The 23,826-nt window shown below is 25.3% G+C and overlaps 3 protein-coding genes across 5 annotated transcripts in view; 1 reads left to right on the forward strand and 2 right to left on the reverse strand.

The window, feature by feature from the left end:
- Nucleotides 1-218: 218 nt before the first annotated feature.
- Nucleotides 219-6,279, reverse strand: LOC132918291 (stromal membrane-associated protein 1). The gene is made up of 9 exons (XM_060979457.1): nucleotides 5,952-6,279; nucleotides 5,670-5,803; nucleotides 5,430-5,597; nucleotides 4,299-4,503; nucleotides 3,933-4,226; nucleotides 3,765-3,871; nucleotides 3,557-3,691; nucleotides 703-765; nucleotides 219-620 (listed from the first exon to the last, which is right to left on the reverse strand). Exons 1-9 carry the CDS (start codon nucleotides 6,067-6,069, stop codon nucleotides 450-452), a joined length of 1,395 nt encoding a protein of 464 aa, XP_060835440.1. The 5' UTR covers nucleotides 6,070-6,279; the 3' UTR covers nucleotides 219-449.
- Nucleotides 6,280-6,475: 196 nt separating this feature from the next.
- On the forward strand, nucleotides 6,476-8,293 carry LOC132918292 (GDP-fucose protein O-fucosyltransferase 1). The gene has a single exon (XM_060979458.1). The coding sequence runs from the start codon at nucleotides 6,826-6,828 to the stop codon at nucleotides 7,963-7,965; it is 1,140 nt and encodes a 379-aa protein (XP_060835441.1). The 5' UTR covers nucleotides 6,476-6,825; the 3' UTR covers nucleotides 7,966-8,293.
- Nucleotides 8,294-9,290: 997 nt separating this feature from the next.
- LOC132918290 (protein unc-13 homolog 4B) overlaps nucleotides 9,291-23,826 on the reverse strand; it is a 37,818-nt gene continuing 23,282 nt past the window's right edge. For 2 of the 3 annotated variants that reach the window (XM_060979454.1, XM_060979455.1), the window contains exons 2-18: nucleotides 21,086-21,284; nucleotides 15,697-15,858; nucleotides 15,398-15,576; nucleotides 15,107-15,311; nucleotides 14,848-15,027; nucleotides 14,561-14,785; nucleotides 14,368-14,489; nucleotides 14,159-14,305; nucleotides 13,956-14,093; nucleotides 13,679-13,885; nucleotides 13,214-13,604; nucleotides 11,900-12,115; nucleotides 11,605-11,814; nucleotides 11,227-11,533; nucleotides 11,020-11,143; nucleotides 10,746-10,945; nucleotides 9,291-9,860 (exon numbers count right to left, since the gene is read on the reverse strand). In XM_060979454.1, the coding sequence (XP_060835437.1) occupies nucleotides 9,748-9,860; nucleotides 10,746-10,945; nucleotides 11,020-11,143; nucleotides 11,227-11,533; nucleotides 11,605-11,814; nucleotides 11,900-12,115; nucleotides 13,214-13,604; nucleotides 13,679-13,885; nucleotides 13,956-14,093; nucleotides 14,159-14,305; nucleotides 14,368-14,489; nucleotides 14,561-14,785; nucleotides 14,848-15,027; nucleotides 15,107-15,311; nucleotides 15,398-15,576; nucleotides 15,697-15,858; nucleotides 21,086-21,284 (3,325 nt within the window). In that variant the 3' untranslated portion in view covers nucleotides 9,291-9,747. Of the gene's footprint in view, nucleotides 9,861-10,745; nucleotides 10,946-11,019; nucleotides 11,144-11,226; nucleotides 11,534-11,604; nucleotides 11,815-11,899; nucleotides 12,116-13,213; nucleotides 13,605-13,678; nucleotides 13,886-13,955; nucleotides 14,094-14,158; nucleotides 14,306-14,367; nucleotides 14,490-14,560; nucleotides 14,786-14,847; nucleotides 15,028-15,106; nucleotides 15,312-15,397; nucleotides 15,577-15,696; nucleotides 15,859-15,942; nucleotides 16,124-21,085; nucleotides 21,285-23,826 lie in introns of those variants that run through there. The other variant, XM_060979456.1, reaches the window with a different exon arrangement.

A 23,826-nucleotide genomic window follows, 5' to 3' on the forward strand; every position in this document is an offset into this window, starting at 1 on the left:
ATATTTTGCATACCTTTGTTATTATTACACAGCATATTAAAGAGCTTCATGAACCATAATAGTGTAATAATTTTATGAGTATTTCATAAGAGTACAATTATAGTGCGATTCATTGAAATACAATTTAATTATTATATGTAAACCAATAAATTATAATTAAAGAGGAAACGTACGTTTTTCATTTCAAATAGATCAGTAGATATTTTAAGACATTTAAATATGGTTTACTTTAATATATTTATTAACATACCGATTTATTGGACGGTTCCATGTGTATATAGGTAAAGCAGGGCGTTATAAATACGCATAAAATGTAAATGTATCGTCTCATAATTTACAAGTTACAATTATAAATACATTTTTCAAATAAAAAAGTATTTTAATTCAACTTGTATTAAATTTAAAACGTTAGTGTAACAAAATGATTGTGAACAATCAACTAATTGTAACTACTGCCATAAATTAGGTGAAAGTGTTTGGCCAGTCTGTGATGGTTTGGTAAGATCTGTAAAGCCGTTAGAGAGGTCCGTAAATCCATTAGAAAGGTCTGTAAAACCATTAACAGTTGATGGAGCTGTTTTTGCATGCCCCAAACTCAGCATTGTCATTTGTTGCGGCAACTAGAAAATATGAAATTTTGTTAAAAAAAATAATTAAATAATAAAGACAATAAAAATATTATTTAAAAGTAAATTTACTTACATGAACTACATCATTTGAAGAATCAAATACTGAAAACTGATTATTTTTCACTACAGGGTTCTCCTAAAAGTGTATTTACAAATTAAAATTGTGTAGGTATTCACTACAAATTAATAAGCATGGTTATTATAGTATGGTAACTAAAAAGTAATAACTAATAAGTATGCATCAATGCAAAATAAATAGTTATGGTTCTACTACTTTGCAGAATAAATTGGTTTAAATAATTTATTATAATTTCATTATAGGTTACACAAATAGTTATTATTACAACAATTTAATATATCTTTAATTCATAAGGAGGTAAATTACACAACTTCCACACGCATAAAAACTATTAACTATTAATGTATAACCAAAAGAAAATTTACACAAATTTGAAAATTGTTTGTGTCTATTAGGTATTAAATATTAATTGTTAAGCAAAAAACAATTTTAAAAGATAATTTTTGCGAAGTCTTAAAAGAAAATTATGTCTATGAAAAGACCAACTTCTTAATGACTAAAAAGAACCCATTATGAGAATAATTATGTGGTTTTAGTCTTACCATTAAACACATGTTGATCAAATGCTACCAATAGCAAACAGACTAACTAAACCTCAAAACATTTAAAAACCTTGATATACCTTTGAATCAACTCCAGACCTAAACCTAATGAATAACTAATTTATTGGTATGTATTAAATGTAACAATTTTTAATATATACCTACCATTTAAGTTCTACACTCATTATTTCAAACTTTTAACTTATTTGAAAATATTTTTTTTCATAATTTAATATTATTTCAAAACAAAATATCTGAAAAAATTTAGTTTTTTTTTATTTTTGTTATCATTTTTAAAGTTTTTACTAAATGACATCATACATTTATAACTTCAAATCCAAAAGCAGAATAGTATATGGAGTATTTCATTCTATAAAAATTAAATTTTGAATAAGTAATTTATTAGTTATAACTTATAATTATTTACAGTTTAGATCAACTAAGTCTTGGTCCAGCATTTTGCGAGGTTCCCCTGGATCACTACTTTGTTTATCTTAACTTTATAAAGTTATAACTAATTAACTCATTTCAAATTAAATTTTTATACATTAAAATTCTTTAAAACTACTTTGCTTTGAAATATGAAATCAAAAGTATAAATATCAATAAAAAAAATTAAAGACTTAAAAAATGATAATGATAAAAAATATTGTTTTGGTATGAAATAAAATTATAAAAATAAAGTATTTTCATTGAGTATAGACACTGAATTGAATTACCTTGTATAATTTTTTTTTTATCTAGTTATCAAGTTTTTTTTATGATCAATAATAATAAAATATATATTATATAGGTTAGGTTAATATCATATATTAATAATATACATTAATAACTAACAACCTACATGTAATTTAAAATTACAACATATTTAAGTACAATTTCATGAATATTTGCTCAAAAGTAAAGGAAAATAAAATACGATTAAGTCCAATTTATCAAATTTGTTGTGATATTTATCTATTTTTGGATATTCCAATAAAGACGCGTAAATAAATTCATTTCTAGACCCTAGTTCCTTAAAATTAAAAAAAAAATACTTTAAATAGTATTATTTATATGACAGTAATAATGTTATCTGTGTATCAAGTATTGAAATGAAACATAATAATTTACTAAATATGTGTGGAATGTATACTATAGATTAATTATTTTATATTTTAAGATGAAAAGAAATACATTTATTTTAGTTGTAAAATTTAAATTTAAATCTATAATTTTAAATGTTTATTATTTTAAAAAAGGAGTCATACCTGCATGTGTTGTCTCCTTTTTAATAACGTATAGCTTAACAATATTGCGTTCAGTAAAACCCATTTTAGATTGTTAGCTTTAATATTGGAGTCAATTAACTTATTACCAATCTTAAAGATAAGAATATTATTTAGGGCATCACATAGGTATTTATTGGTGTTTTCATTATAAAGTGAATTATAGCTATGTTAAATACTAAAACTTTAAAATGCCCAAACTCATTTTAAAATAAAAATATCAATAAAAGCCTACGTGATGCCCTAGATAATATTCTTCCTTAAGCTTAATAATAGATAAATTGAATCCAGTATTTAAGAGGACGCTATACCCGCATGTGTTGTCTCTGTTTTATATACGCATAACATAGTTAAAAACTGTTTTGTGCGGGACAATTTTACTCCCTCGATATTTATATCAAAATTACAAAAATTTTAAATCACATTGAGAAGAACTTTACCTGTGTTGTAGCGTTTTAATTTTTTTGATAGTGGTAACCAATAATTTTTAATAATTAAATGAAAAAAACCTAAAGTTCTCAAACCGATAACTTTAATTGCATTCGTGTTATCAAAAAAATTAAAATACTACAGTCCTTCTCAATGCGATTTAAAATTTTGGTAATTTTGATATAAATATCGAGGGAGTACAATTGTCCTGCGCCAAACAGTTTTTAACTATGTTACGAGTGTATAAGACAGAGACAACACATGCGGGTATAGTGTCCTCTTAAGTTAAAAACATAAAATGGGTTTTGCTGAATGCTAATTTACTATGATATATGTTAGTAAGACGGAAACAACACATGCGAGTATGACATCCTCTTAATAAAATGTCAATACTAATTTTATTGTATTTTGTTGTTATTTATTGTACACAAAGTAAAGTAAAACTATACATTTCTTATTTCAAAAAATCTAAACTTTAAGAAAATAAAACAGTTATAGGTATACAATATACACATTACTGAGAAACAATGGGCTTTGAAAAAAGAAAACTAAATAAAAACTTATTTACCTTGAACAGTTTAAATCTTAAGAATTCAATACATCACTTACTTGATCAATAAATTGAGTTGGTGCATTTTTTGCAGCCATATTATAAAATGGATTTGATGTAAAATTAGAATTTGTTGATGACTGATGATTGTTAAAGTCAATAGAGCTATTAGATAGCGAATTGATAGAATTTCCCTAGATTAATAAACAAAAAGTTTGATTTTTAGCCATAATTAAAATACAGTAAATTATTTATATTTAATCGTACAAGATTATTGATGGATTGCATTTGTTGCATAGTTTGGAATCCATTATTATTGAAAGCGTTGAAAAATGGCTGTTGCGGTTGAGGAGGAACAAAACCGTTATTTTGACCTAATACACAAATAAAAATATTTCTTATATCAATATAATATTATATTTAAAATATATATACTTGTATACTGGCTTGTGGCCATGTTATTTGGGGATGATGTTTTTCCATATAATGCCAAAATAGAATCGGTAGTAAGTTTATTTTTTGTAGCTGTCGTTGGTTGATTGAAAAAGTTTTCCTCTTCAGTGGAACGGCCTAACATTGGGTCAATAGTTTGTTGAATTTGGGGAGAAGAAGTAGTAGTAGAAGAAATAGATGCACTTAAAAAACTACTGAATGGATCTGTTGAATCTGAGCTGGAAGATGTGAAGGACGTATCTATCAATGTAGGGTTTGAATCTTTTGTAGGAGTATCTGTATAGTAATATTAATAATTTATTTATTTAAACAGTTTTGAATAATTTTAGATTAAATTTAATTATTTACCCAAACCAAGAAGATCAGTGGAATGATTTGAATCAGTTGAAATAGGTTTCTTGTTTGATGATAACTTTGGACTTAAAGAAATAGGTTTAGGTAATGGATTTGGCACAATTGAAGGCACACTTCGCATAATTGATCCAGGTTTTGGCTCTCGCTTTTTCTTCTTCTGTTTTTCAGCTTCTTCTTCTAAATCTTTATCCCAATTGACCTAAAAAATAATATAATGATTAAAGCCAAAAAATAAATTTTAATTCTATTAAATAATTATTGCTAAGATAAAGGTATTTACAGAATATTTTTGTTTGTATAAGATCGTATTTTTTTTATGATTTACATACTAATTGGAAATAACTATGATTTATGATTGTAAATACACAGGTATTCAATGGTATTATAATCATTAGATGATAACAATTTCTTGAACAATAATCATAATTATTAAGAACATTGTGTTGAATATCAATGAATTTGTTTAAAATACTATGTATCAGTCACAAATGTAATATATAAAAATAATAATAATAATTATTGAAACAATTATAAATGTGTATAAATTAAATTTAAAAAAGTAAATATGTATAATTATATCTTATCCCAATGTGTATATGTTAAATTTGTTCCTTAAATATTTCCATGAAATTTTTAACTACTGTACAATATTAATTAATTAAGTCGTATCTTTAATTGTATAAGTATCCTATTTAATAATCTTACTATTATAAGAATTATAATCTATAAAAACTCCGTATACCAGATACGAGCTTAGCTCAGTTGGTATACGTATCAGCTATTATTAATGTATTCTTAATGTAATAATTTACTTATTGTTAATATATAAATGTATTTAATTTTTGGCTGAAATAAATAACTAAATTCTTAGTTTTTGTTGATTTTATTTGAATAAGTACCTCCAACCTTATTATTTAAAAATAATTAATATTTTAATATTAAATGTAAGTGGAAAATTATTACACGGTCAAATATAAAATTGTTCTGATAAGCATATTCTGGATTAATCGAATTATAAAGATATAAAATTAAATGATTTTAATGGGGAACTACTGATTAAATATATTTCAATAGTTAAATGTAGCTAAAAAATAATAATATTAATGAAATTATTGACATTTTTACTTTAGGTAATGGTGGTTGCACCCATTCTTTGGCAATGTACTTTTTATGTTCATACTTTGAACGAATGAATGCCTCTAATGCAGAATCAGTTTGTGGGCGTCTAAAATTATCTGGTAGGTTTGCTTCGTACACAGCTCTAGCTCGACTATTTCCCATTTGCTGCAAATTCTGTAATCATAGAATTTACTGTTTGTAAAAACAATATAATTGATTCACTTAAAATAAATAACATGTACATACCACCACTTGTTCAGGAGTCCAAGAATCCAAATTCACAGACTTTACTTTGCTGATGTGTACCCCAAGATTTCGATGAATACCTGCACATCTTATACACAGGAATATTCCTAAATTCCAAGAAGCCCATCTAGGTCCTAAATTAGTAATTATTTTGTAAACAGTAATATTAATTTATTTATTTTATTTTGTGTATATTTATGGGCAAGTCTTTTTTATAAAATATAAAATATACATAAATTACAGAACATTTAGTAATGGATGTAACATTTTATGCCTATTTACCTTTGGAATCGCAATCTACACAGTACTTGTTATCGTCATCTTTTAACATTTGGTTCAGCAACGATAGACATCTATCTTGTATTTGTTTCTGTTTATCTTTTTCAGCTTTTGAAGACATTTTTACACTACGCGATTACACAAAAGTTTTTAACTAGAAAAATGTATCAATTTAAAATAAATAGATATTAACGTGTGTAATTAATTTGGCAGTTTTTGACTTCATTAGTCATTACTTTAATTGCCAAATACTCGGCAAATAGTTGGCATATTATTATTATTTTTTTTACCACTAACCAGTCGGCAGTCGACAAACTCAACGAAGCAAGTTTTTTACAATTTTATCATGTTAAATAGTACCTTCTTCACCCGTCAGCCATCACCATGCCATTGAACTATACAGTGTGGCCAGCATAATACACCAAAATCATTTTACAGTCTTTGTTCTGTTCTTGTCACTGTTTGAATGCTATCTCTGTGTTTTACTGTTATCAAAAACTTAAATTTGTTTTCAAAATGTCCTTACCGAGGTCTCTGTAACGGGTAAATAGTAAATACATTTATAAATTTAGGTAGGTGACAAGTAGTTATTAATAAATTAATATATTTATAATTTATAGTTTTTAATTTTTATTATTAATATTTATTACTTATTAAATTACAATACAATTATTTATTATTACAGTTGATTATTTGTATAATACATAATTTTTACTTAAATACTTATTAAAGAATAACATTTATGAAATGTACATTTCCAATGTAAGCTTAGAAAATGCATACTTGTATTTTTTTTTAATTTTAATTTAATGTAGTATAATATTTATTTAATCTAGTTATCTATTTTAATTCTATTTGCTCATAATTTCAATCAAACATGGGTACTTGTCTATTGTTTCTATTATTTGGTATGTATTTTTTAAATTTTGCATTCACCCAAGATCCTTCTGGTTACATAGCCTACTGCCCATGCATGGGTCGTTTTGGAAACCAAGCCGACCACTTCCTGGGTGCCATTGGTTTTGCTAAAGCTTTAAATCGCACACTCTTATTACCTCATTGGATTGAATACCGGTACGGCCAGCAGAAGTCTGTACAAATTTCATTTGATACATACTTCAAAATAGATCCACTTTTAGAATATCATAGAGTTCAATTAATGAATGACTTTATGACCAAATATTCAAATGATACGTGGCCACCAGCAAGTCGAACATCATTTTGTTATATGCAAAGAGGTGAATTAGAAGGATGTAATGCCAAATCAGGGAACCCTTTTGAATCATTTTGGGATACTTATGGTATTGATTTTTCATCTTCTGAATTTTATGCCCCTTTAAACTATGATGTATACCATCATGATATGATATCTAAATGGCACGAGAAGTATCCATCATCTGAATGGCCAGTATTGGCATTTGTTGGTGCTCCGGCAAGTTTTCCAATACAAAAAGAAAATGTAGAGATTCATAAGTACTTAAAATGGAATGATGGAATTGATAACTTGGTAAACTCATTTATAAATAATAGAATCAAACCTGGAAAATTTATTGGTATTCATTTGCGCAATGGTATTGATTGGGTCAGGGCTTGTGAACATATCTCTAAGAACTCTTTATTGTTCTCAGCTCCACAATGTTTAGGCTATAGAAATGAATATGGAAAAGCTACAGAAGAATTATGTTATCCAACATTTGAAACAGTCGTGAAACAACTGAAAAGACTTATTCGTAAATATGACAAAGACATAAGTACAGTTTTTGTAGCCTCTGATAATAATCATCTAATCCCTGAACTATCACATGCATTATCAAGTTTTAATTTGAAGACTGTAAAATACGATAAAGATAATCCACATGTAGATCTTGCAATACTAGGCAAGGCAGATTATTTTATTGGCAATTGTATATCTTCATTCAGTGCTTTTGTTAAACGAGAAAGAGATTCAAATGGTCTACCTAGTGAATTTTGGGCATTTCCTGTTTATCAAAAAAATAATCATAAGGATGAATTGTAAGTATAAAGGGTTTATTTACAAAATATTTTGAGATTTTATTACATTCTTAAGATATATATTATATTTTTTGTGTGTACTTTTAGTATCTTAATATTGTATTCTGATATTTTGTATTTGATGACATATGAAATAATAAAATATTTTATTGCTTACACTATTTAAATAGTTAAAATCTAGAATAATGCTTACTGCTATAAAATCTGAAATGTTTAAAATTCATAACTTGGTTTTTGTTATAACTTACAGGTTAGATATTAGTTATACCAGTCATAAGCTAATTTAATATACTATTCTCTGAATACAATTTTTTATGCTTACTCATATTTTTCTTGTTTATAGAATTTATAAATAACTTATAATAATATTAATATTATATATATATTTTATTAATTACTATTTTGCATAAATGTATCCATAAAAATTAATTAAATTATTTTTTTTTCTAATATATTTTTTTTGAATGTAATTTATGTGTATATATTTTTTGAACTCTTATTAAATATTTTTGTACTGTATACCTATTACCTTTTTTTTTATTACTTTTGCTTACCTACTCACTCTCACTACAATTAAAGATATATATTAGACAGATATTATAGATATATTTTATTGCACTACCTATAACATAACTTTATTTTTTTATATTGTAAGTCTTATTTACATAAACAGGAGCAGAATGATTCAAAAAGTCTGAATTAAATTTCATTTAAAACACCTTTAAATTTCTATGTTAATATAAATCAATATGTTCTTCCATCCCACAGTAAGTGATGTGCCTTGATCATTAGGCCTTAGTTATATTATATTTATGAGAAAATATTCAAATATATTAAGTTTTATCATTTAATGGTCTTTAATTTTGCATTAATAGAATATTATACACTCGTGTGTTGTCTCTGTCTTGCTAGTTACTAACACATACCATATCGAAATATAAATTCAGCAGTTCCAATTTTGTGTGTTAAACTTATATATTAGAGTTAAATAACCTACTATCAAACTTAAAGATATGAACATTATCTTTGTTCCCTTGTTGGTTTTTTACAGTACTTATTTCAATTTTTGAGTGAGTATGACTATCAGTATGTAAACTATTAATATTCAAAAATGTTGATAAATCATTTAAAAATTAAAACACCATAAAAAATTGACGAGAGAACACAGATAATGTTTTTACTTTTTAGTTTGATAATAGATCATTTGATTCTAAAATTAAAGCTTAATGCACAAAATTGGAACTACTTAAAGTATATTTTTGTATGGTATGCATTAGTAAGACAGAGACAATACATGCTGATATGACGTTCTCTTTAAATAAAACGCAATTTTATTATTAAAAATTTGTATTTGTTCAATTTATTGATATAAAATGTGTATACTTATCTAATAAGTTAATATTGCCCCAAATATTTGTTATAATTTAATACAATATCTATAGTCTATACCAAACACAAAAAGATAATTAAGAAATATATAAAATTATTTATAGAAATTAAAAATTAATTAATTAAAATGCATCTGCATATTAACATATTAAATATTTTATACTTAACCTTAAAAATTATTTTATATATTATCTTTTATTTATATTGTAACACAGCCATGTGCTGTATTTAAATTTAAAAAATGTAAAAAAATGTCATCCCTAGTTCAGTCTTACATTATAATTGTTTTGATAAAATTTAAATCTTAATGTATTAATACAGCAAATCAACATGAATTTTTAAGTTTTCTCATCAATGTGGACGTATTATGCTTAATTCGCCCCGTAATGGAGTGTAGTCACTTTTTTGGTGTTGAATTTGATGCTGCAATTTTTATTTTTTCTCGCTTAAGAAATTCTTTTGCCAATTTGTCTGTTGATCTAGTATCAAGAGCTTTAAGAATTGTTGAATCTAAAATAATAATAATAAATAATATTTTATTTAGCAAATAATTCAAGTTTACACTTATAATTATAAATATTCAAGATAAATGTTTGCAACTCCCCTTTAAGCATAGAGATTATTTTTTGGGGGGGAAGGAGGATATATAAGGTTGAGTTCAAAACATTATGAATAGTAAGATAAAATAAAAAATAATTATAATATTAGTAAATCTTTTAGATAATTTAAACAAAGAATATAATAATAATTTTCATTTATAATTTTTAACGTTGTTATAACAAATCAATATTCGAGAAATCTAGTGTTTAAATAAACAAATGTTAATATTTTCTTTGTTACGGATATGATATGAGTGATTCACCCTGGCTAGATTATGCTTAAACTTGTAATAACTTAATAGTATATGTCTAAAATATAATTTATAAATACATAGAATATTAAGCTCCAAATAAACAGTTATTGTAATAGTAGGTTTCAATAACAACAATTTTATTAAATCTATTAAGTGTGATTTTAAGTTGATAAGTTTGTGAGTCATGTGCTTGTCCCCAGATACGAATGCCATAACTAACAATAGAATAAAAATAGTAAGCGTTTTATATTAACATTAAAAATGAACCTAGCATCATGAAAAATATAAAAAAATGTTCTAACTGTATTCGTTAAGTTAATTATGTGAATACTCCATTTGAGCTTACTATCAATAGTTATACTTAAGTAGTTAATACTGTTTACTTGTTCTAATATTTTACAATTATTACAGTTTCCATTACATTTTATTGAGTGAATCTAGGTTCAATATAATAAATATATAATATATATGTTAAATTATAAATAACAATATTTATGTCCATTTGGTAATAAAATATGATAAATGAATTTATTAATAGTTACCTAAAGATTTAGGAGACGTCAGCTTTAATCTAATTTGAGGTACACAACCTAAGTCATTTTCCAACTGTGTGAATGGAATATCTTTGAAATGTACAAATGTTTCAGATACAAACTCATTTGTCATTCCCATGAAATCTTGATCTTTAACTATAAACATAACTAAACCATTTTCTTCAGAACGTTGTTCAGGAGTTAAAGGACTGTAAGCAAATCAATAATATAATAGTTACTTATTTAAATTACAAACTTTTTTGTAAGTTATAACAATACTAACATTTTAAAACACTCATCAAATAAAGGGTACAAAGTTTTTTTCTGTACTGCTGTTGTTGGTTTAATGGCATGTTGAAATTTATCTTTGGGCAGCAAACGTACTTTAATAAATGGATCACTGAAACCTGAAAAGAATGTCTTGTGAAAATTCTAGTTTATACATCAATATACATATATATTTGTTTAGTAAATACTTATATTTAAATACCATTAGAGTCCATTGCTTTTATTCCATTTGCATTTAGTATGTCTACTTTGAGAACATTGTTAATGAATATTAATTTGACAGTTAATACACCTTCATTAGCATCTTGCATCTCCTTTTGTTTTTGAAGTCTTTCTAAATAGTATTCATGTATAAGGTTTACAGTATCCAATGTATGTAAGTGCAATAATGCTTCAAGCTTTTGAATTGTTTCACTCTTATATTCAGTATTATTATCTTTTCTCAAAAATCCAAACAACATATGAAAACTGTCTCTTAGATTTCTAAAATATGTAGGTGGTTTCTTCTTCTATCAAAATGTGCAAAAAAAAATATATATTGTCATTTAAATCATTAAATACTTCTCTAATCATTTCTTACTTCTAAATTATTTTGTATAAGATTATACATTATTGTTGCTATTTGATCAACTATAATGTCAAGTATACGTTGAAAATTTTCTTCATTAAGTTCTTTACTTAAAGTACATAGATTTTCATCCAAATATAACATTAAATTGTCCAAATGAGTATTGTTTGTATTAATAACTTCTGCACCTTCCATCAAAAATTTACTTATTTCGGGGGACATCTAAAAAAAAAAAAAACCATAACCAAACAAGAGTAGTGTTAAAAATGTTAATTATCTTTTTCTAAAATGTTCAGTTTAAACATACTTTGTTCACAACAGTCTGTAAAAGATCTATGATCTTGTTGTTTACTGTATCAATTGCATTATCAACGACTAAATCCAGTGTTTTTTTACAATGATCTGCTGAAATTTCACTCTTATAGTTTGCTAAGCTGTCCATCAATTGTGTTATGCCCAAGTCATTTACAAATGGTCGGATGGATTGTTTTACATAATCTATATTGTTAACTGCTAGACACCACTATAAATTATAGAATGCATAAGAAAAATAATATTTATTATTAATTTAAAGTAAACTGTAGAGGAAAAAGCCCGTGCAAAAGTTAGGCCATCATACAATGCTCAGATGTGGAAGTAAATATAGAGAAAAATTGCCACTTAATTGAGTTGAACATAACATTTTTTTAAATTATGACAACATTTTATTAAAAATACATCCTAATATCAATTCTTACTTATTGTTTAGTAGCTCTAATAATTTAGGCGGTTACAAATTTGTCTCGGCAAAATTATCAAATCAAGGAATATTTATTTATTTACTTGAACTTAACATGTTTGTATTAAGTGGGATAAAAAAAAAATAATAATAACTGATTTAGTCTAAACTAAATTATTTATAGTAATTGGAATAGATAAACCTATCATTTCTATTTTATTAAAAAAAACTAAATTATTACGGATTCTCGGATTCTTTAACTAATAAGTTATAAGATTCATTAAAAAATAAACTTTTTAGTTAAGTTAAATAGTTAAAAACGAAATTAACTTTTTAAAACTAGTTAAGAAATAAAGAAAACGTCATATTCGTATGTCTCCGTCTTACTAACGTAAAACAGCAAATTTACGTTCAGTAGAAATTATTTTATGCTGTTCGCTTTAATGTTAAAGACGATCGACTTATTATAAAACTTAAAGATAAGAATATTATATAGGGCATTGCGTAGGTTTTTATTGATAATTTTATTTTGAAATTTTAATATTTTACATAGTTACAAAAATTAAAATGTTAATAAAAGCATGAGTAATACCCTAAATAATATTCTTGCTTTTAAGTTTGTTAATTGATCAATTGACTTATATTGTATTTTATTTAGGTATACCGTTTTGCATTTGAGACAAATTAATTAGTATTAAAACTAACAGCATAAAATTAATTTTGCTGGATGTAAATTTATGATTATGTACATTGTACGTTATAGAGTATAGACGAATACACCACATACGAATGTAGTAGCGTTCTCTTAAAGCCCACCGTTGTCCATTAAGTCAATGCTATATAAGTAAAAAAAATCAATTTTTTTTTCTTATTCGCTCTTATAATTTTAAATTAATTTATTACTTCTTTGGTGACTTCGAATCTTTTGTTTTCAATCACAGTATTGTTAACTTTATAAGCCGTTTTGTCCGAAAAGTATACAGAACACCTGCAAATGTCATCAATTATCTTTGCCACGAATGAATAAGAACCTTCGGCATCAGGCCATGCTAGTTGTTGCCAAAACACTTTTATTTGGTAGAATATTGCCAATGTGTCCACTGCCGATGAACTATATTCCACTGATGTGTCCACTTTGACTAATTTGTCCAACTCTACAGCTCTTTCGATGCGTTGCATGGCTTTGTACGCGGCAATATCCAACCATCTAGCAACACCTTGTTGGAACCATAAGTGATACTTGACTAGATGACTATTCGTTTCAAAGTCTATGTTACAATTATTTTTTCCTAAACTAAAAATAATTTAAAAAAAATCATGTTATTTTTATTATTTTTATGTATCACGCAAAGAACAGTAAAAAATTACTCGACAAATTTCTGAATCCCCATATAAAGTTCAAAAAGAGACGTTCCCATTGCAAGCGGATCGTTGTCAACTTGAAATCGTCCATTTTCTTCGAAATTAATTGGCTTCATATTCATACAAATGCGAGTGATAAATGGTTCACACATTTCAGATATTTTACTTTCGTATATTGAAAATAGTGTACTGGCATACGGAAATTGCATTTTCCTTTAAATTAATAAATTATATTGATATAAAATATATTTTTAATACTTTATAAATGCATGATTAATCTTACTTGATAAATAACTTGTCGTGAAACTCTACGGCCCTCTGCAAATCTAGTTTAAGAAGTTGAATTATTTTAAGTTGAAGTTTCATCTGTCCTTCATCCGTAAAGTCGTCGGGTTTGTTGTTTTCTAATATGTGAACATGCCTGTATAAATACATAAAACCCAATAAAAAAATAACCAATAATTCGATATCAAAATAAATCCTAACCAATCCACAGCTCCGTGGACGACAGCATCGTGCAATGTACTCTTTATGTCTCTGGTGTGTTCGCATGGTAACAGCCAACCATAAATATCCGATGGAAAGAGATCTAAGTCATTTGGTAACTCCAAAAATGTAAGATTTCGTAATATACTAAAAATTCCAAAATTTCATTAAACAACATTGTTTCGTTAAAATAATATTATTAAATTTACTTTAAAACGTATTCTATTTGATTCAATAACTGTTCGTCTTCTGCAGATTTTTTACGTATCGTTCGAATAGCATTGAAGCAAAATGGTAATATTTTTTTAGACGATTGCCAGAACATTTTTAACTAAATAATATAATATAGGTACACATTTATTAAAAATTCAAAACATTAAAATGCCAGTAATATTTATCTACCTCTTCGTTGGATAAATGTCCAGTAGTTATGGGCTTAACTAAAATATCTAGTATGTCCGAAAATACTTTAAAATTTACCACAGGACTCAGCACATGAGCATTAATATATTCTATCCATTGGCTTAAACACTCATCAACAGCACCGATATTACTTTGTGCAACATGTTGTTGAATAATTAAGCTAGACTCTGGTAAAAAATCACCCTTCCACGAATTCATTTCAGGCTAAAGTAAATAGTGAATATTATATTTAGTTTTAGTTTTATTTATCTTAAATAAACATTCACCTTTTGTGCATTCATTTGGTGAGCTAACAATACTCGTAGTAGATGTCTATGTTCTTGAGCGGCAACTTGTTTATTTTTTTCACTGCCAAACGACAATTTTAATAACAAATTCCCCTGCGGCTTGCCCTTGCCTTTTTTCTCCAAACTGTACCAAGCTATTTGACCTCGAGAAGGTATTGTCTGTATATAATAGCAACGAAAAATATGTTTAAACATCAGTCGTTAAGAAAAAGTGAAAAAATAAATATGTAATAATTACCTTAAGTGGTATTAGCGTAACGCCGATAATTTCATTGTCGTGTTTACCGTTCGTAGCAGTTACCGCGATTTCTTTCATAAATCTTCTCATTCCTTTAAATCCTTTAATGTCACCAACCTTTGTAACTTTTTCTTTTACTGTTTCCGCCGGATCAAAGTCCCAAACTTCCACGCATAGAATATCATCATCAGGAGTCTCGACTGGCCTAAATTAAATATCTAGTTTTGATTTCTTATGTCTAATAAGTAGGTAATAATATTATATGTAATAAAAGTTTTTGGAAATTCCTACAGTGAAAAGTGTTCCTCCCAGACTGGCCGCAGAGTTTGACTTTTTACCGACGTGTTATATCTATGTTGTTGGGTAGAAGACAAAAATAAGGTACAAAACGGATCGCTGAAACCATTTGCATCTTTTGGTTTTATATCTTTCCCTTCAATGATTTCAATGTTTAACATTATGCTTGGAGCCTTTTGAACAGATATTAAATAGTAATAATTTAGTTATTATCTAGCTACTTATTACTTAATTTAAATAATATTTTAAATACATAACAATTATTAATAAGTATAAAATCGATAAACGCTTACTTCTTTTTCTATAACTGCTTTATATATGGCTTCATGAGTATCTTGCTCAATTTTAAACGCTTTTCGAGCAAATTCGATTATATTTTCTTGGTTTAAACAACTTTTTTCCACCCCAATGCAATGTAGTATTTCATGCAATACTTCTTCGTATAATTCGTTAATCTGTAATAGAAAAATACATTCATACCATTAAACTTTTGACGTCTTCGTAGTATAAATTTATTATCAAATATCAATTAGACAAACAGTCATAAACTGTATTTGATTCTCATTTCTTCTTTGCATCTCTTCTTTTTTAACACCCCTAAAGTTAAAATGTTTTGCTTTAAAATTAGACTTCATTTTATACAAAATTTCGGAGAATGAATGAGTTATTCGAGAGTGAAAAAACTGTGTTGAATACTCAGATGAAATAGCACTTCTAAAGATAAATCGTACGCGTGTGCTGCCCAAGCCAAATGTGCTATTTCTGTGGTAATCTGCTATAGTGCCAAACAGTGACCTAAACCAAACTCCGCCCCCGTATATTTTATGTTGAGATTTTTTGATCTCGATAAACGTCAAAATAACGAAGTATATACAATATACAAATGTATACATAATCCATTTATGATTGTTTATTGTTATATTAATATAAAACTATAAATTATATAGTATCTAATTTAATTTTAAAATCAGATAATATTTATTAAGACAGTTCATTAACGCAATTAAATAATAGTGTTAAACAGATACATATTTCACTATTGAATAATGTTTAAATAAGAATGCAGCTTAATTAATCATTATTTCTCAAATTTTATTTTATGTGTTATGTCATTATTACATAGATATTTTTATTAAAATAGAAATCCACTATTTCAGTGATTGTGTGTTGTATGAATAAAAAATATATTTTAAATGACCCATCTATTTTTTAATAATAACTGTTTATCTATATTGTAAACATTAAAAGTTAAAACTAAATAGTATAACATTTATACTATACAATCTGTAGGTATTTTACCAATTATCGCTGTAAATTATCAATAGATAGTTTTAAAATGTATATTTTTAATAAGTATAATATATGTATATTATTTTGTTAATATTTGTACACTGTTCAGTAAATAAATATTAAATAATAAATACCTTCATATTATAACCAATATCCTTTAATTTCACATTTGTAGTACCTAGTCTGGCTAGTCTATGTATTTTTAATTATTTTTAATTTGCTTAATTTATAATTTTATAATTATGTTTATTTATTTAAGATAAAAAAATAAAATAAACTATTTTAATGATTAAACTATTTATAAATTCTCTTTGTTCTAGGTTATTGTCAACCTAATTCGGAAATAATAAGAGTTACATATTTTTTTTTTATATAATAACTAATGTAAATTTTATAGTTATTTTTGTTTATTATATTTCTTCCATCTATATAGTATATACAATATACGTATATTATATATTTTTACGTAGCTAACAGATATAAGTCGTTTACAATTTCTGAGAAAACGTTTATTTTTATATTTATTCGTACATATATTTTCATACATTTAGTTTGACACAATGGTGTTTTAAATAGTGTAATTTTGTTTACATATGGAACCTATACAATAACGATATAGAACATTGTTATTTTTATTTTACATGGCATTCTCAGTACCTTATACACTAAAATCACATGTGTCTAATCAAAAACCAATCAGTGATGTCGTATTTAACTCGGATGAGTGATTTGTATGCCGAAAACACCACATATGTTTACCATTAGATTTCGTAATTTGTATTTTCCTATTTGTTAAATTAATTAATCTCTATAAAGTCTAAAATGTTTTATCTTTAAAATTTAATTTTTTGTTTTTACATATTTTATAATAAATAATAATATATGATGTATTTATGTAACATTAATAAAATTATCAAGTACTTGTAGTCAAATATTTATTATATTTATCGGCGACCATTGAATTGGCGCCCGATATTAGGTAAAGTACCTCATCGAACATTGAATTGGTTTCTATTATAATTTTCAAAAAGTGGTTCTTAAAATATAAAAACTGAAATAATAATATTTTTAGCGACACAGTGCCGGATAACTGCTTTTAATTGTTTAATAGATATAGTTGAAAATTATATTGAAAATAATTCTTTATTTCCATGAAAATGACACCTCTAATTTGGACAGAAAAAAGCAGTAGTGTCTGCTGTACACCTAATTCGTGTGAATCTTTTCACTCGAAATTTAATTCTCAATTTTGTTCTACGCGCCCAAATATTTATAATTGCATAGATGTATTGTATGATATTCAAGCGATATTGAAATTATTATAAGAAGCTCCAATGTAGAAAGACCACATAAAAAAAAATATTCAAGAAAAATACAATTTATAGACAGTCAAATTCAGATTATGTATATTTGAATTTATTTTCGAAATATTTTGATAACCAATGGATTTATAAAATAAATGTCGAAGGAGTCAACTCAATGCCTATATTTTAGGAGCCAATTCAATACGTAAAAATATAGATTACCTGTGATTGGGAGCCAAATAAATAGCTCCGTATTTATTATTTAAAATATTTAATTCTACTCTTTGTGTATAATAAATTATCATTTATAGAATGCTTACTGGCTACTTAAATTATAAAATATATTATGTTGATGATTTACAAAAGACATACCTATAAGTGAACCTATGTCACATGATTATTTACTGTGCAATTTTATAAAAAAATATACTAGTTAAGTAGGTTAAAGAAATGGTAAATTATTTATACAAACTAATTTTTTACTTAAATAAATTAATAAACATAATTTTTATTTATTTTCAATTTAAAATACACCATTATATACAGTTCCCAAGCATTCTGTTAATTATTCACAATACCACATTATTAACATTAATTACATACCTAGGTAGTAGCTAGTAGGAAATAACTAGAGAATTTCAAACCGGAAGGTGAGTAGATATAACGTGTAATTATTATGTTTTGTATTGAAAACGACTTTTAAATAAAATACAATCTAACATTAAACATTGTATAACAACAAAAAAACTTACTAAAATGATTAAAATAAATTTTAAATTATCATTGTCAAATCATAGAGATCATAATTTTTATAAGATAAATATATATTTTTTAATGTATATATATAGAATTAACAAAGAACTAAACTTTAATAATTTATGTATTATTTATTGTGTATATTATCTATATACTATGTAATATGTAGTACATAATTAAAAACCATGTCTGCAGTATGTCACTATATAGGGTGATTCTATTAACAATAAATACTGATTTTTTCGAAAAGAACAACAATTTTTGATAATACTATTTATAAATAATTTGAAGTTATAACAAAACAATTTTTTTTTATTATTATCATTTACTTTACTTTTTTGAAAGACAATATAGATTTTTGATTTTCTGTCCTATGTAGGATTTTTTGTTGTTGAAAATTATGATATTCAATAATTTACAATATTCCAGTACATAAAAATCGAATTTTGAACTAACAGTTAGTTATAAATAATAATTATAAGTATTTCAATTTTTAATGAGTGGAGAAGTTTGACACTCATTATAAGTTAGTCATAATAGTAATTAGTAGGTACTAAATAAAATATTGATCTACTCCGCTCGTTTAAACTTTAAATACCTATATCTACTTCTAAAATTATAGAAAATTAACTAAAAAACTCGTTTAAAATTAGATTTTCTGCATCAAAAAATATATTCTACTTTGGTAAGTGAAATTAAAAATATGTATGTATAATTTTTTCATTATACAAGTAAAACACTTAAAAATAGATAACAGTAAGAAATAGTAATACATTTAACTTTATTTTATAATGAGCTTATGACTTAAATTGTATAAAAAAAATATTTGTTGTTAATTATTAAAAGAATCACTGTAAATTATTATTATAATATTTCATAATAAATTATATAATTTGTATTTAAATTTTTATAAACTAGGTACGTAATACATATATAGGTAAGGTTTTTCGTTCCTCTATTTGATTTTACTTTATTTTCGTGTAATATATATTTTTAAATTTATAATATAGGTATTTTCTTTTCTTATTATTTTAAATTTGTTTAATCAATCAAAATTCTGTAGATTTAAAATTGGTTAGATAAAGAAAAATATTAACTAATTATTTTAATGTACAATGTACTAATATAAATGTACTAATAAGATTTTTTAAATATTATGTTAAGTCAATAATAAATTTCATTTAGCATTCATATTAATTTTAAAAATAGGTTTTTTAAACTTACATTTTTATTTTCACAATTTATTGCAATATAATGAACAAAAATAATATGTACATTTTACACTCGATATTTGTAGTTATTATATTGTGACAAATTCTTAAAAAATAAGTTTAAAAAACCCTATTTTTAAAATTAATACTGTAAAGCTAAATGCAATTTATTATTGACTATCAAAATATATGACTAACGTATTAATATAATATAAACATTAGTAAGCAAAAGTATGTTTGGAAAAAAGTGGAAGGGACTTCGACATGAGTAAGTTATATACTTATATAATGCATTAATTAAAAATTATTGAGTAATAATTAAGATAAATTACCTATTAGAATAGTTATATTTATACAACTATATTATTATTCAATAAATACTATAATACACTATATAGTATATAGATACTAACAATTAGCAGGTCACAAGTCATAACACCATCATCTCTTCAACCTGTTTTGGGAATTACCGGGTATATTAGTCGATGCAAGTCATTTAATTAGTAGATTTATGTGATTTTGGAGATTTATGTTAAATTGTTTTTAAATTTTTATACGTTTTAGCAACGTCATGGACAAGTTATAGACGCCAAGGTTATTAAATGTGAACTATGGAGTGATTTAATACATAACAAGGTGCTTTGGTTATAACTCAAAATACTTATAATTTTATATAAAACAAGTTTAATATTATTGCTGTTTGAAACGTTTACTGAGCACCCAATGTGGAACTGACTCCGTGTAGTCAAGTTGATTTAATTAAAAGTTAACAGATTGCGGAATTTGAAGGAAACGAAAGCGATCATTAGGATAAGAGTTTATTCCGTAGATCTTATCGAAGACTCAGGAAGACGTTTGTAAACAGTATAATATCTAAATAGGGATCTAAATAACGAATACTTTGCGCTATTGATATAAAATGAGTTCATAGGAGGTGGATAATTATTCTAACAAAGAGTGAATAGTTTTAGCGTATGAATTTTGGTTCTTTTATTTTCACACCCTAAATACCTAGTATACTTTTTTTAGGTGGACGAGACTTTTTGAACATGCGACAAAGCCATAAAATTAAGTTAGCTGGGTTAATTTTCTCTAGGTAAATACAAGAAAAAAATACTTGCATTTAATTCTAACAATGACGATAATAACTGTTTGTAGGATAGTTGAGTCCTCTCGGCAATATCATTGTCAACTCTCGAAATTTCTCTTTCATTTAGAGTAGCGAATTTATCTTTTTCAGCAATTATGGTGTCCTCTTCAAAATTATCCTTGAATCCAGAGCCATAACGTTCGAAAAATCCACCGTCTATTTGCTCAACTCTATAAAAATAAAATTTAAAAATAATTAAATTACATCTTAAATACAATAAATGAAATTCTTAAACTAAAGTAAACATTTATTTATTATTGATTATTTAAATTTATTTATTTATTTATATATACAAAATGATTAGTTATTAATGTTTCAATTTGAGAAATGATTAACACTAGAATAAGCTTCCAACTTAGTGTTATAGTTATGCAAAATATTACAATTTTAAAATACACGTAACTCGCTTTAAAATTATAATATTATTAAAACCTATGAGATGTCCTGAATAATATTCTTACCTTTAAATTTTATAATTTGATAAATTTTGTCAAAAAAATAAATACAAAATATGTATTATATATATATATACGGGGTCATTATTTCAAAAAGTACCTATTCATGTTTTTGAAAACATTTTTTTACATAGTTTCAAGTTGTTAAAAAGACTACGTTTTTATTAAAAAATTATATTTTTAAATATTTTTTATCCTTATATTTTTTTAAGTTTTTTACTTTGAATGACAACATAGTGTTTTCATATTCCAAAGCAGAATAATTGTCTGAGTATTTTGATACATAAAAATCGAATTTAGGGCGAGTAGTTTATGACTTTATGAGTAATACGTATTTAAAGTTTAGACAAGCGGAGTGGAGTGGTACGGAGTTACCCAGCAAAATGTTTGTCCACTACTCCGCTTGTCTAAACTTTAAAGAAGTATAACTCATAAACTACTCGTCCTAAATTCGATTTTTATGTATCAAAATACTCAAACAATTATTCTGCTTTGGAATATGAAATTAAAACTCTATGTTGTCATTCAAAAAAGTAAAAAACTTAAAAAAAAATATAAGGATAAACAATATTTAAAAATATAATTTTTTAATAAAAACGTAGTCTTTTCAACATCTTGAAACTATGTAAAAAAATGTTTTCAAAAACATGAATACTTTTTGAAATAATGAGTGTTTTATGATAAAAAAATCACCTCATATATATATATCAGTCATAATAAAATAAATTAATTGAGTTTCAAATTTCGTAGGAACTCTAGGAACTAATACATAATATAATTATAAACATTAATTATCGCCACATGAAATATAAAATTACATAATTTTGATTTAAGAATATTTTTGAAAAATATGAATGATATGATATTGTTAGAAACTAAAAAAACCAATATCGACAGAATTGTGATAACACATTGCATATCTATTGACAATAAATTTAAATATTTAAATTCTTCTTCTTCTTCTTCTTCTTCGGTTTTTAAAGGCCATTGAGGCCAATTACCGCAACACAAACTTGTTTCCATCTGTCTCTGTCCTGTGTTATTGTTTCTCCATCTCATATCCAATCTCTGCTAAATTCTTCTCCACTTTGTCAATCCACCTTTGTTTCGGCCTGCCAAGTGGTCTTTTTCCCTGGGGTTTCCATTTTAAAACCTGTTTCATAAGACCATTTGACCTCCATACATGACCGGCCCATGCCATTCTCCTATTTTTTAATACTGCTACTATGTCTGGCTTTTATATAATTGTTGTATTTCTATATTATTTCTTTTCTCATATTGTTGTGTCATGTTATTTATTTTTGGCCCAAATATTCTTCTTAATATTCTCCTTTAATATTTAAATTAACGAATTAATTAGTAATAAATCAAATTATGTACACATACTTGGATAAAGGTGTTTTAAATAGCTAGCAGATAATAACATACAATCTATATCATGGTTGTCGATATTGAGATTGACGATACATTGCATTAGAATTTAGATACATAATTTATCCGTTTATTGCATTTATGATTTATGGATATAAGTATATCTACATATTACAGTTAAAATGTAAGTAAAAAGATATTTATAAGTATTTTGATTTTTCTGGTGAAAAAATTTTTAAAAATATAAAATAATGGAATTATAATTTATTTTTAAATATCTATTCGATTTTATTATTTTTATTAAATTAAAAATATGGAATAGAGCTATTATTCAGCTATAATACGTGCTTATATTATGCCTATTTGTCGCAACTTTCATTAGACATAGTAATTACTAATTACCTACCATGTTAAAATATCACTTAATAGTGATAACAATGTGTATTTTACAAAAATACTTTTTGATCTAGCTTCCTTCATATTATTATTTTAACCATAACTCATGAGGTGAGATGTTGACAAAATCACAATTGACAATCGAATGTTGTGAAATTTAAAATTAAATTCTTTAAAAAATTCTATCAATTAACTAATTATCCCAATGTGTTAGAAACTCACATGGCTGCATGCTGTCAACTTCAAAGGATTCCTAATCTGACTTACAAGTTTTTACTAAATAAGAGAAGGAACAATGCAAACAGAGTACACGTCTAACATTTGACCTCCCTATTCCAAAAACAAAAATCTCCACGCATTCCTTTAGTACCCACACAATCATCCTACGTTTTCATTGCACATATAACTTTTCTACTCACTTCTCTTCAACTGGCTTATACAAATATCCTATCCTCTTTTCATTTAATTCTATACTCCGTAATTCTTCATC

The sequence above is a fragment of the Rhopalosiphum padi genome, chromosome 1 (genome assembly GCF_020882245.1).
Source record: "Rhopalosiphum padi isolate XX-2018 chromosome 1, ASM2088224v1, whole genome shotgun sequence".
In the NCBI taxonomy this organism is placed as follows: domain Eukaryota; kingdom Metazoa; phylum Arthropoda; class Insecta; order Hemiptera; family Aphididae; genus Rhopalosiphum; species Rhopalosiphum padi.